The sequence below is a fragment of the Magnolia sinica genome, chromosome 9 (assembly GCF_029962835.1).
Source record: "Magnolia sinica isolate HGM2019 chromosome 9, MsV1, whole genome shotgun sequence".
In the NCBI taxonomy this organism is placed as follows: domain Eukaryota; kingdom Viridiplantae; phylum Streptophyta; class Magnoliopsida; order Magnoliales; family Magnoliaceae; genus Magnolia; species Magnolia sinica.
This window is the reverse complement of record NC_080581.1, coordinates 76461143-76475890: the sequence shown is the minus strand read 5'-3', so window position 1 is coordinate 76475890 and position 14748 is coordinate 76461143. Positions and strand designations below refer to the sequence as shown.

Genomic DNA, 14748 nt, shown 5'->3' with positions numbered 1-14748 from the left:
TACTGTTTTCCATGCTTATGATGATTAAAGCCCTTAGCTAGACATGGATTGATCATTCATAGTACACACCCAACTGACCGGAACCCCAAGACCTTGAAACATATCTCATATCGACCGCCCCATCGCCGCGATCGTGGAGGTACCACCCGTGCGTCGATATGATACTCCGTTAGTGAGATACGCCGTGAAGAATAATAAGTGTATCATGTGCGCATGACACCATGTATTTTATTCCACACATGTGCACAACACATGTCATGCACACATGTACATGCCACACATGGGTGAGAGAATCTCTACCCATGTGTGTGATGTCACATACCCATACCTCTTCTCTCTCATGTGCATGAAAAGTCAACCTTTCTCCATGGCATACACTATGCATGACATCACCACACCATGCCATCCCATGCTCCTTTAATCCACCATTAATTACAAAGCATTAATTAATTACCATAATCCTAGCCTAAACTAATATTAATCACATTAGCTTAACTTAACCAAAATTTTATCTATTTCTTTATAAATACCCCTCAATCCCTTAGCATTTCACTATTTTTCCATAAGAGAGAGAGAGAGAGAGAGAGTGATCTTGGTGGGCCATCAACTCCATCAATCTCATACCTTCCATCCATCTCAACCATCAATCCCATACCTTCCATCCATCTCAACCATCAATTTCATCCCTTCCATCCAGCTCAACCATCAATTTCATCCCTTCCATCCATCTCAACCATCCATCTAATTCATCAAGGTGAGTACACCTACTCCACTCTTAGTTTGTTTGTTTTTTTTTAATTATTTGTATGATTATTAGTGGAAATGATTTGAGAATAATGATGTGATCAATGGTGTGGATACATAAGAGAGTACATATAAATAATAATAATTAATACTTGTGATGATATGATGATAAGGATGTGATTAATGGTATGGATGCATGGAAAAAAATAATAATAATAATAAAATAATTTATTATAGGCTTTATGTGGGACCCATTGATAGTGGGCCCCACCAGAATGTTGTAGCCATCCAAACTGTTCAAGTATGGCAATTTGGTTAGCCACACGCTCACACATGCACATGTGCATACACACCAGCGGAAAAAAAAAAGAATGCAGGCGTCCCGCAGTTTGAAAGAAAAAGATGGGAAGAGGTGTGGGTCCACAATGGCCCCACCCATGATGTATGTAGTAAATCCACTCCGTCCATTCAATTTTTCAGATCATTTTAGGCGTTGAGCCAAAAAAATGAAGCCAATCCATTTCTCTGGTAGGCCACACCTTCAAAAATCATGTGAAGATATACTAAAATATATAAAAGTACTTGTTGGGGCCCAATTGAAATTTTTATGCATTTGAAACTTGGATTGGACGATCCACCACGTGGGACACACACAACAGATGGACTAGATCGTTCTGTTGTGGGCTCCATATATGAGAAACAAAAAAAAAAAAAAAAACAAAACATAACTCTGACGCTGCAGCATGCAGCGTGTATGTTGATGCTGGAAAGAGGTGGCCCCACCTCAGGCCCGAGCTTGATGTATGTTGAACATCAGCACCGTGAATTTGATGGGTCCCCTCTTAAAAATAGGTCACGCCAAAAATCAACCGTACAAAGAACTTAGGTAGTCCACACCATCTAAAATAATATGCAGATATGACTAAAACATATAAAAGCACTTGTTGGGCCCCACCTGAAATTTGGATACATCTGAAACTTGGACTGACCCATCAACCACGAGGGACACACACAACAATCGGACTGGATCGTCCTATTGTGGGCCCCATATTTGAAAAAAAAAATAATAATATAATATACGCCGTCAGCGTCTGGATGACGCTGCAGCAAGGAGCGTCTGCTGACGTTGGAGGAAAGCGGGCCCCATCACAGGCCCCACGTTGATGCATGTTGAACATCAGTACCATGCATTTGATGGGTCCCGTTTAAAAATGGGCCACCTCCAAATTTTAGCCATACATGGAACTCAGGTGGCCCACACCATCAAAACAATAAAAAAAATATAATAAAAATTTATGAAGCTGAATAAATCAACAATTTTATGGTCTGATCATGTGGTATATGTTATATCTAAACCATCCATCCATTCAGTGAGCTTGACCTAAGGCTTGAAAGAAAGATAAGATAGATCTAACTATCAAGTGGGTCACACGACAAAAGGAGCAAGGATTGAACATTTACCATTGGAACCCTTTTTGGGTCAGAAGTTTTGAACCAATATAAAATTTGTCTTTCCCCTTAATTCAGGTCTCTATGACCTTATGAACAGATTGGGTGGGAAATAAATGTTATGGTGGGCCCGATGAATGGTTTAACGGTGAAATCATTATCCTAGTTGCTAATTGAGGAGAGGTCCAGATAATTTTTTGTTATGATTCATTTTTGGATAATTTTCTAAAATGATCTCTAAAAATAGATGAACGGTGTAGGTATAATAAATACATCACTGTAGCACACATGTAACTTTGATCTCCTTGAACCATTCGTACAACTCGAAGCTCGAGCATGTAAAATCATGTGTTAGGTCCACCTGAAATTTGGATGTATCTGAAACTTGGTCTGACCCCTCAACTAAGTGGGACACACATAATGGATGGGCTGGATTTATGAACCACACCTCTGCGGGCCCAACAAATAATTATGAATATTTAAGGAAGGGTAACCCTCTCAACTTGTGTGTGGTATGGCCCACTTTGATGTAAGTGTTATGCCACTTAATCCACCATGGTTATGACATGATTTATATTCAAGATCTTCATCGTTTATTTATTTTATCAACCCCTTTGACGGTATGTTACCAAGACTCAGGCCCATTCAATGATTAGATAGCCGTTCATTATGAAATAATGTAAATTGAACTCTCATCACAAAAAATTTATTATGGGCCATCCTGATGATGCATTAAATATTCAACCCATCTAGCCCATGTACCGGGTCCCCTCTAGGGCATTGTCCCAAAGATTAGTCAATCCAACCTGAATTGGACCACACAATACAAGGCTGTGAGAATAAGGACTTAACTATTGAATCCAACCTAAGGCTACCATGGTGCATCTATTTAATCCATGCGGACCATCCACTTCCTCATATCATTTTAGGGTTTGTACTAAAATCAAAGTAGACTTAAGTCTTAAGTGAGTCACATACGACCTAACCTCATGGGAAAGCCCCATGAGCTCCACCATATAGAACTCATTGTAAATTCTATTTATTTGTGGGTCCAAGAATGTTAAGGTCCATTTTAAGTGAATGCCATGTGGGCCCATCAGCGGTAGCCTTGAGCCAACCATTAGGTCTCTTCGACAAGAGTTTGTAATCTCCATGTGTTAAACATATGACGAACTGGTATTGTAATTTTTGAAGTAATGATGGCTAATCCCTTAAATGGGTTGATCGTGGACAGCCCTTGATCACTTAACACTTTGGCTAAAGTACGGCCCTAAGTAATAGGATCATGTGACTTGTGTCTAAACCCTTAAACATGCTTAATTATAACAAATATGTAGACTCTAGTGGTGTGAGGGTGTGATATACCTATTTGGTCCATTAATCATGTAGGTATTTGATGTATATATAGCCACCTAATCATAAGCAATGGTGGAGTATATGTAGTATACGTAGTCATCTAATTGTATGAATGTGAAATACGTACAAGGCAAGTGGCATTAATGGCCATTCAATGACGCAGGTTTGTGCTTATCGATATAGATACCGCCACTTGAATCATATATAACTAAGTTGTACACTAACTGAATGTGATGTAGAGTTATATTACCCAAGCTAATGCTATTAAGGTCCTGAATTCTATACGCTGTGATCGTTAAACCGTAAATGGTACAATGAAACGTGGCTCTTAGCCCTTAACTATGCAGCACCAAATATGAGTCATTAAATATGTGACGTGTGAAGTGGTTGTAGTATAAGACTGATCATAATTGGTGTAGCCATGTATTCGTGGCCTATGGGCAAGGCCCATTGAGATATATTTCTGGCCCATATGATGAGGCTCATTGTGATGTATTTGAGGCCCATGTGTAGGGCCCACCTATTGTGTATTTGAAGCTCATGGGTCGTGAAGCCTGATGTGGTGTATTCATGGCCCATGATACGGCCCAATGTGATGTATATGCGGCCCATGAGTGAGGCCCAATGCGATGAATGTGCGGCCCTTGTGTGAGACCCGAGGCGATGTATCTAAGGACCGATGTGGTGTGATTTCACCATGATGTATGTATTGATATTTATGTGGGCCATTCCTTGGGGACAATGTTGGTTAAATGTCCACATTGTCGAAGCTGATTGTCGAGGCCGGTTATTGATACTGATTATGAGCATGTGACAGCATATTATTATCATACATGCCCATACGCATCATCTGCATGTTTGTTATGAGATGTGGTTGACCATTACATATGTCGTTGGACAGATTGTTATGAGACTCCCTGATAGGTGGAGGTTATCTCACATGAGTGCACGGTATGCGCAGGATTGATGCATGACTGTATTGTATGACTCATGCATCTTGCATTGTGTGTCCTAGCGACATCAGGGCCGTAGCCTCCACAGGCATATCGTGGATGACCAGATAGGACACCGGAAATATTTGGTTCTAGCATACGGGCGCCATATATGTCCCTGGGTGAAAATCTCTAAACCTCCGAGGCCAGGAGACGCCCCAATGTCAAGACCGAGTGGATACATGAGCGCCCGAGTGCCGAATACCAGGAGGCCGCGTCTCCCACTGTGTAGTGGTCTGTTGGGAGGGGGTGTGGCCTTACCCGCCTGAGGGTAGGGGGCATTACTAGGCTGAGTTTGACCAGCTCGTAAATGGGTCCGCTATCGACGTGCCGGATAGGTATTTGCAGACTATTGGCCAGGCGGATAGTAAGGTTTCTTACGCTCACTTGGACTGTGCTGTTGGGAGAGAGACAGTGCCATTTGGAGTGTACTAAACCCCGGTGATGATCCCAGAGATGAACTGTACTGATATGTGGACTTATTGAGCAAGAGTTGCATACTCATTCATTCATTCATTCATTCACTATTCACTCGGGCTGGTGGTGCGTAATTATTTGTTGTGTGTACCTTCGCAATGGCCAGGATTTCTGTTGGGGCGCGCGACTAACCTGAGATAAGGAGTTTACCACATTGAGTCTGACTATCCAAATTAGGTATGAGAATATTTTGGATAAAAGTCCCTTGTGATAGACCCCATAGTCTGCGATACTACGTACCACCATCCCGACTTCACTCTAGCATAGTCATTTCATTCGCACCACATATTGCATTGCATCCTCGACATCTGATATTTGGCTCGTTATAACTCCTCATTTACATGCTGATTTATATTGCGTATTCTGATATTGTATGACTCATGGACTTGTCAGTATTTCCGATATTGTATAATTATGGCATGACAATATGATGATGATGATGTGATTACGGATGCATGTAATATGGTTATGGCTGTTGTGTGATTTTCTTGTAGCATATTTATCTTGCCTGCATGTAGGACACACTGCACACACGTGTGTACTCACTAGGCTTTTTGCCTAAGCCTCCTATTTTCCATTTTTTTCAGGGTTGGAGTAGCTTGGAAGACTTAGCTTTATCGATGCATTGCATCTATTCTTCGATTTGGCAATGTTAACGTTACTTATCTTTTGTAAAGCATTATACTTATGACCATCGAGACTTATGATGGAGAGTGTTGCTTGGTAGTTTGATCATGGATCTTCATGCTCAGGTATTACTATGTATATAAATAAAAAAAATTTAGTCAAAAAATCTTCCTTATGGTGTGTCGAACTCGGGACTTGGTGTATGGAGTTGAGTGCCGAATTCGGGCATCACGGAAGCTGTCTGTCCCCAGGTTTGAGGCGTGACACCCAGCAACAGGTTGGATTGCAAATATCAACAACCTTCGGTGTGACCAACAAAAAAACAAAGAAAATAGTTTGCTTTTGGAAGAAGAAGAAGAAGAATAATAATAATAAAACAACTGAAATAAATAAAGTATATTTTCTAAAATGTTACTTTTTCTAATTCAATAGTCAAACTAACTTAATTAAGAAAAGTAATTAAATGACTTACATAAGTTTAAAAAAGTTATTTATTTAGTCGTATCCAAATGAGCCCTTAGTGTCCTTTACATCTAACTGATGGTTTAAAAATACATGTTCGCTTCTCCACATCATGAAAATAGTATATGAACTAGAGCCTAACAACGACAATAAAATGCAGCACTTCACAGCAGACGGATTTTGCTTTTATCATGCTCAATATTTTAGGACCTAAACCAAAGTTCATCCAAACATCAATCCAATCAGTTGAACCCTTGTTGAATGATTCCACTCAGAAAACTTTCCTATCTTAGAATAATTAAATAGAAGCGTTTGGCAATAATTTACTCCCAACCTTTGTACTTTGGGTGTCTATTTTATGAGTAGATGTCATGGCTTTGACCATTGATAAGTCTAATTTTCATTTCCACAAGTAAACAGATGACCTCCGATCGAATTAGGTTTCCAGTGATCTAGCCTATTTGGTGGACATTTCGATCCAAGCTAATCTACCCATTCAGTCTGGTCCAGTATCAATGATGAATGGTCCAAACGAGTGAGCCTACAGGATTTGACGGCTTACACAATCTTGAGACCTTCGCGCAAAGTTGAAAATGAATAATCTACATTCGAAGGTCCACTTAATTACTATTGAACGGAGAGGATCTAATCACCCCCTCTAATTCTATAGTTAAGATAGTACCTGGATTACCGTGAATGGCTTTGATTGTCCAAAAGAGAGGATAAACTCTCCTCCCTCTTCTCCTTTTTTTGAGAATTTTTTGAGAGGAACAGCATGCAGGATGCATTCACTTCTTAGCAATGGTGCAGGCGGTTCAAACATAAGGTGAGGACTCACCCTTTGAGCTTTCCACTTAATTTCATCAATTTGTATATAGATGATGGCATGATTCCTCTAATTGAATTACTTACCTTACTATTGAATGAGCTAAATTGTTGTGTTAGATGGTAGACATCTCTCTTTAATTATAACATGCATAAATGATTTGGTGATAACATGCTATCTTTAGTCGTACATTGTTAATTAACTGTATGTGTGTCGTTTATGATCGAATAATGTAATGAATGAGACCTGTCATGAACTCACCATCTTGCGGTCCATATTTGACTTACGCGACTTGGATCGCGCATCCTTACATGTCTTGGACCGCATATTTACACTATGTGGCTAGAATCGTTTATTTGCCCTTCGTGGCTTTGATGGGTCGTTGGTGCCCTTTTGTAGCTTGATGGTTATATTGGCATATCTTGTTGTTCCCTAGTCATCTTACGGTGTTCGGTCATATTGTGATTTCCGGGTGGAGCGTGTGTTCACTTGGCGATTTCTTAGCCATCTTGTGGTGTTCACATACGATACGATTTCCGGGTGGTCTAGAGTTTATATGTTGGTTTTCTAGCCATCTTGCGGTGTTCACTCGTACCATGATTTTTGGGTGGAGCGGGTGTTCGCTTAGCGATTTCCTAGCTATCTTGCGGTGTTCACGTATGATATGATTTCCGGGTGAAGTAGACGTTTGAAGCTAGAATTTTTAGACATTTTCTAGAGATTGTAAGATTTATTATTCGACTACTTGGATACGGTCCCTTGTATTGCGATTGCTATTATGGTTTGCTAATGATGAAATTGTGTTAATTAGTTAATTTTATGTTGATTGTCTCTTCATTTGCGGAGTTCAGTCGTACCATGATTTCCGGGTAGAACAGGTGTTCGCGTAGCAATTTCTTAGCCATCTTGCGGTGTTCACGTACGATATGATTTCCAGGTGAAGTAGACGTCAGTATGTTGTTCTCTCTTCATCTTGCGGTGTTCAGTCATACCATGATTTTCGAGTGGAGCGGGTGTTCACTTAGTGATTTCCTAGCCATCTTGCGGTGTTCACGTACGATACAATTTCCGGGTGAAATAGACGTTTGTATGTTGATTGTCTCTTCATTTGCAGAGTTCAGTCGTACCATGATTTCCAGGCGGAGCGGGTGTTCGCGTAACGATTTCCTAGCCATCTTGCGGTGTTCACGTACGATATGATTTCTGGGTAAAGTAGACGTCGGTATGTTGTTCTCTCTTCATCTTGCGGTGTTCAGTCATACCATGATTTCCGGGTGGAGCGGGTGTTTGCTTAACGATTTCCTAGCCATCTTGCAATGTTCACATGCGATTTGATTTCCGGGTGAAGTAGAGGTTTAAAGCTTGATTTTCTAACCATTTTATGGAGTTTGTAAGGTTGATTATTTGGTTATCTAGACATATTCCCTCACATTGCAATTGCTATTGTAATTTGCTCGTGATGAGATTATGTTGATTGGCTTAATTTTTCAGTATGTGATCATAATTATGAATTGCCTCGCTTAATATATCTATCCTCATGACTTGCGATCTGTATTGGATTATGAATGATGGGCGTGCAATCTTAGAGGGTGCTCCTCACTTCATGTTTATATTGAGAGGAGCAGACTATAATTGACAAAGATGCATGGTTGTAATTGCTAAGGGTTGCACAGGATTTCACATCCCAAGATTGTTGTAATTTACTTTATTTCACATGTAATATTATTTCATTTTGTATTGTAAGAATGGGGGCATTGGTTTGTATAAGTCATTATGGGCAGCTTCTTATATGTTTAAATGATAATGCAACTTTCCTTTGCGTCAGATTTGTCTATACTACACTCATCTGCTTACTCTAATGAAAGAAAAATATATATATATATGTGGACTTTGGCTCTTTATAAGTTAACACTCGAGTTTTTGAGAAACGGGTCAGAGACACGGGTCTTGAAAACACGAGGCGTTACACCTGATTTGCATGCCAGGAGATCTTCATGATGGAGCATACGTAACACACAGCTCGAATGTCCTATATACATGCAACGTAAGCATTGGAGAAGGTTGCAAGCAACATTTCAGTTACAGATGACGAGTCCTCATCTAACATTATTCTGCCTTGTTTTATGTACAACTATAATAAAAAGTGAAAGTTCTTCAGTTTACACAGAGATCAGGCTTTGATATTACAGATAGAATGCTACACAGAGTCAAAGATACACTTGTGGTGAAGCATGATTCAGAGCATTTTTTATGATATAAAGACAGTTTTGCCATAGAAACACACATGTCACTACACATGGCAAACATATCAATGATTTGGTTGGCCACAATATGGGTAATCTATGGGCATAACCATTTTTCAACAATTTTGACCACCAAATTATTGCAAGTTTTGCCCACTGAACATGTCCGTACAGTTGCTCTTTTTGGGTTAATTGTTCGCTTCAGACCACTGAGCATATGCTTGGCTAGAATAGTCAGATACCATTGCTTTTCAGGTCCACAAAATCGATGAGCTGATCACCATGCACAGGCACCACATGTAAATTGTACATATTCTGATGTACACTTCACAGAACTCCATGAAGCGTGCTACCGTGGCAGAATTCCTCAATAATAAATATTAGCGAATGAAAAGGTGAAAACCCTTCTTCCTGAAGTAAAATTTCTAGAAAAAAAAAATAATAAGGGAAGGTGCAATGACAAACATACCACCGGATGTGAATAAATAGTTGCCAGAGAGCGTGCGTTTGCACGTTCATCACCCTCCAGTTTGGGTAGTGGAAGTGAGTTTTTTTCCTGAATCTATATATACGAAAGAGCTAAGGCATTCAAATGAACCTGGTTTCTAGTGACCCCTTAATTTGAGTATAGTGAATGTTACAGAAAATGACAAACCTTCAGTAAAAGTAGCTTCCGCAGAATTCCATTCACCATGTTACCCGCACCAGGCCTAAGTGCTGCTACCTTTGCAAGCCTTACATTCTGGAGTTGAAGAGAAGATACCATCAATTACATGGCCAACATCTTCTTTGGACTGAAAATATATTAATTGTGACCATGAAGGGGCACATCAAGAAACCACTTTTGGGTCCACATATACCAAACACAGAGAACATGACATGAAAAACAGTTCATAAGTCTAACCGACATGAGAAATGCCAGGCACTGAATAAGCTTCAAGTTGTGAGGAGCACTTGTTGGGCTACTGATACGGACACTTACATTGCAACTTGCAAGTCATATCATATGCACTAGATAAGTATTTGTTCTAGGTACACCAAAAAATGTGGTGCCAGAAGTATTCATCAAAGAGAATGTTCAAAGGATGCTAACATTGTTACTTTCAAGTACCTACTTTTTTCTCATGTGCAAGGGACACAGTTTCATGGCTGTATTTCCAACCAGCACAGGCTGAAGCCTTTCAATAGAAGATGGAGATGCACATGCTAGCATATAGAGAGCCGATGGAGCATATGCATACAAGTGGGATCAAGGTATTCAAAAACTGTTATGGAATGGTCATAAAGGGCATTACATAACGGTAACAGTGGGAAGAGTTGCGCGTTACAGGGCTGTAATGCCCGTTCTAGGGAAAAAAAATGGCCTGCAACAGCACATTAGGTATTAAAAAAAAGGATGTCATATGTCCATGATAGCTGTTACAGCCTGTATAGTAATGGTTACTGTAATGGTCGTTACAGCCATCTTTACAATTATTGAATAACTTGATTTGGGATGCAATTTATGGAAGAAAGTTGTAGGAAAACAATACAATGGTCAGCATCACAGTAAACAAATTTTACAGGGTGGGATGCTTTCAAAAAGTAGACTCACCTCACCTCATCCACAACAGCATATGGTGGCATATCCAGCTTGAGAATCTCATAGAAACCAATTCGAAGAATCTAAAAGCCAGGAAACATAAATTTTAGATAAGTTGTACAAAATACATACGAAAATATGTAAGTACTGCTGCTGAAAATTATTATATTTAGTACTGTGAGTCAGTGAGCAAAATGAGTAAGATAAACAGGTTAGTGTTATCAAAATTTTCCTCATCAGTTGTTGAGATGATGACGATTTTGGAATGTGGGATCCCACAAGAAAATAGGTATAGTTCCAAATTCTACAGTCTATCAAATTAGTATAAGAGCCTAAATATGTGAACAAACAACATACATGTAAGAGAAGCGGCTCCATCCTTCTAAACGCGTTCTCGTCATTGCAAAGTGACAGTATCAGATGATCCAGATAACGCCTCCAACGAACAGCACCTCCAACAATGTCAGTCACCTACAGTACAGAAATCAAACCCACATTCACTTAATGACTTGAAATCAAGTGACGTGGTAACTTTTTAACCTTATCTAAAGCAATAAGGGATTCAACAGATGAACTTTGAATTGAAAATTATGTTTTAATTTTGGTGGGTAAACAATATTTCCAGTAAGCCTTGTATAACAGCCTTTTGAAGTATCAACAATGCAATTTTTATACATGTTCAAAAGATTATTTTTGCCTATCATATGAGACCCTTGGTCCATACAAAACATTCAATACTTTGATTGGCATGCTCATCTTGGTTTTTTGCTTTTTAGATATAAAGAAGTTCATAATTAACAAAGAGTTCTCATCAGAAAAGAGTCTACAACCAGTTGCCTACTTGACATCAACCCCCCTCCTTTACCCAATCCTAGGGCAGAGTTGGGCAATTAGGAGGCAACATTAGTAGAGAATGAGCATTGCAAAACTAGGACGATAAGATAGGCATGAAAAAAAGACTACGAAGAATAGCATTAATGATGGAGACGCAATAAGCAGCCTAAGAATAGCCCCAATGGGAAATAGAATGAAATAGCTAATTAAGATGGTCCACCTATGCGACGCAAAAAAAAAAAAGGATAGATCCAATAAAGTGAGAGCCTTCGGCTAGGATTGGAAGGTGGGAAAGGAGGGTAAGGTCTAAAGGATGCGATTCACGAGAGAAAAATTAAGAATGGATATGAAGGCTTCTAGACTTACTGATGACAAGGCGTTAGAACATAGAAATGATTGGAAAAACAGGACTCATAAAGTTAACCTCAACTCAGGCAGGGCTATGATGAGAGAGAGAGAGAGAGTTAATTAAAACTTAATTTGATGCATATAAAGAAATCTCTTTTACCCAACAAAACATTTAATCTATTTTTTTCTCGAAGGGCATGTGTGATGCAAGACAACTAGCCACTTGCTCAAGAGCCCGGAGTGAAAATGCCCCATGTATTAATCACCCCAGTAAGGAGTCTCAAACACAATACCTCCCACTCTAATACCGCTTTAATGCAAGACAACTAGCCAATTGCTCGAAAAGCTCGAACTGATAGAGCGTGTCAAATCAATCCCTTTATCTCATAGCCCAGGCCCCACATCTCATGGGTTAGGTCCTCGACCGAACCCCCCTCGTGGGCCCCACATCACGTGGATTTCGCCTCACATGAGTCACCCACCTCACACAAGCCACCCGCCTCACACAAGCCGCCCACCCCGAGTGTGCCGCTGCATCCCACAAGCCACCCCACTTGAGCCCGGTGTGAAAATGCTCCTGCATTAATGTGTCATTTCATCTCCAAATGCCATAGTAAGCAAACTCAATCTTAGGCAATGGATCAGAAGACTAGGTACATTACCAACTCAGTTACCAAGTTGGGTATCAAAACATAGTATCTAATGCATGATACAATTTTACATATTACAAATGTATTAACAATACAAACCATTACATTTCAAGTTTCTAAAATCTCATTTAGATGTCTTCCTTGGTAGCTAAAGTCAATCTAAGGCCTGTTTGATTTTCCATGATATACATATAAATCTTTGGTAAATAAGGAATTATTATTTTTTCACGTGATTTGAAAATGGGTGAGTAATTCCCCCTTGAAAACTAGTTTGAAAGTGTTGACTTAAATATGTGGGCCCCACTATAATGCATATAATACATCAGCGTCGTCCATTTATTTTATTAGAACATTTTGGGGCATGAGCTGAAAAATGAGGCAGATCCAAAGCTCAAATGGCCTACAAGAAAGGAAACAATGGGCTTAATTCGTCCACCATTGAAAGTTGCTTCCTTCACTGGGCCCACATTGAGGTTTATTCGTCATCTAACCGGTTCATAGGGTCACACAGATACAAATAAGGAGAAAACACAAATATCAACTTGATTCAAAACTTCTAGGGGCCCCAAGAAGTTTTTAATAGTAGGCGTTCAATTACCACTGTTTCCTGTGGTATGGTCCACTTGAGCTTTAGATCTGCCTCATTCTTGGGTTCATGCGCATAATGAATGGGCAATGTGGATTAGCCACATACATTATGGTGGGCCCCGCATTGAGATTGTCTTCCACACGAATGGGCAGGCTGGGTACAAGGCAATGTCTTCCACCTACAGTGATATTGTGTATGGATACGAGTATTATTTTCTGATTTTGGGATTCACCTGATACCCTGATAACGCCGGTGTTATCCAGATTGCCTTTAATCATGTCTTTCACGAGAGGACAAAGCATATTGAGGTAGAGTGTCACTTCATTTGAGAGAAGTTCCAGTCTAAGATTATTTCTCTTCCACACATGGCGTCTCAAGATCAAATTGTGGATGTTCTCATGAAGACCATGACAATAGCTAGACATTCTTTCTTAGTTCGCAAACCGTTGCTATTTGATCAGCCGCATCAGTTTGAGAGGAGGTGATAGTTGTGATTGGTGTAATATTTTCATTCTCAGAAAGAAGAATCAATCTCGCCCTCTAATTATTCTAATTGATTTGCTTTCCTTGTATACTAGTTCATTTTATTTCCATATGAAGCATTGTATTCTTCTATTTAAACCCCATTTAGGGTAAAGAAATATACAGAAAACTATTGGAAAGTTCTCCAAATCCCTTCATGTTTACTCTATCATCAACCAAAGCATCCCTTGCCCATGCATGCTTAGGAAACATAATATTATTTATTCTCAGCCACTTCCTACATGTGAAATGTTTTATCCTTGGCACCCCACACCCCCCAACATGAGCCCACTAAACCTCAGACGCGTCCCACTTCATATGTCCCACTAGGAGGTTCTACATTAGACATGTTGATTGATGTCTTAAATCTGTAAATCAATAGTCTGTTGAAGACAGCTCGATGCCATCGAAGTCCTAATCGATGCCATCAAAAAAATCCAAAAATCTCATGATGGTTGTTGGACACTTTGAGGTGTCCTGCTCGATGCCATCGACGGGCCGCCAATGCCATCAAAGTCCTGCTCGATGCCATCGAAAAAAATCTGAAAATTACATGTTTAGTCGCTGGAACGTTTTGGTGCTTTGTTCGATGACATTGAAGGGGTTCAATGCCATCAACAATTTGTCGATGCCATCAAAGGTGCATCCAACGATCACGCAAAGTAACGCAAATTTTTCTGCTTTCATAGTGCATATATGTCCCTTTGTGCCATGGTTTTTTCCCGCAAAAGTTTTTCCACATTAAATTCGAAGTCTTTGTGATTGGGCTTGATTGAGATATTGGAATATTTTGCTTGATTCGTCTCTATGTGCTTTCGCAGTCCCCCAACAAGACATGCACTCTTTTTCATAAACACCAGAACTTTTGTACTCTTACACATGAATATTAATGTTTTTATTTCTAAATATACAAACGTTACATGCATTTACGCATACGTGCCAAAATGAACACATAATTGCGAATAATTTCCTATGTTTGAAAAACTGCCAACCCAATCAAACATTTAACCCAATGTATTTACACATGTGAGGATATTCTTTTAATAA

At 39.6% G+C, this 14748-nt stretch overlaps 1 protein-coding gene across 1 annotated transcript in view; it reads right to left on the bottom strand.

Annotated features, from left to right (window-relative positions):
• Positions 1 to 11227, bottom strand: part of LOC131255727 (uncharacterized) — a 190112-nt gene extending 178885 nt beyond the window's left edge. The window contains exons 1-2 of the mRNA XM_058256530.1: positions 11116 to 11227; positions 10776 to 10841 (exon numbers count right to left, since the gene is read on the bottom strand). Of these exons, the coding sequence (XP_058112513.1) occupies positions 10776 to 10841; positions 11116 to 11136 (87 nt within the window). The 5' untranslated portion in view covers positions 11137 to 11227. The remainder of the gene's footprint in view (positions 1 to 10775; positions 10842 to 11115) is intronic.
• Between the last annotated feature and the right edge of the window lie 3521 nt (positions 11228 to 14748).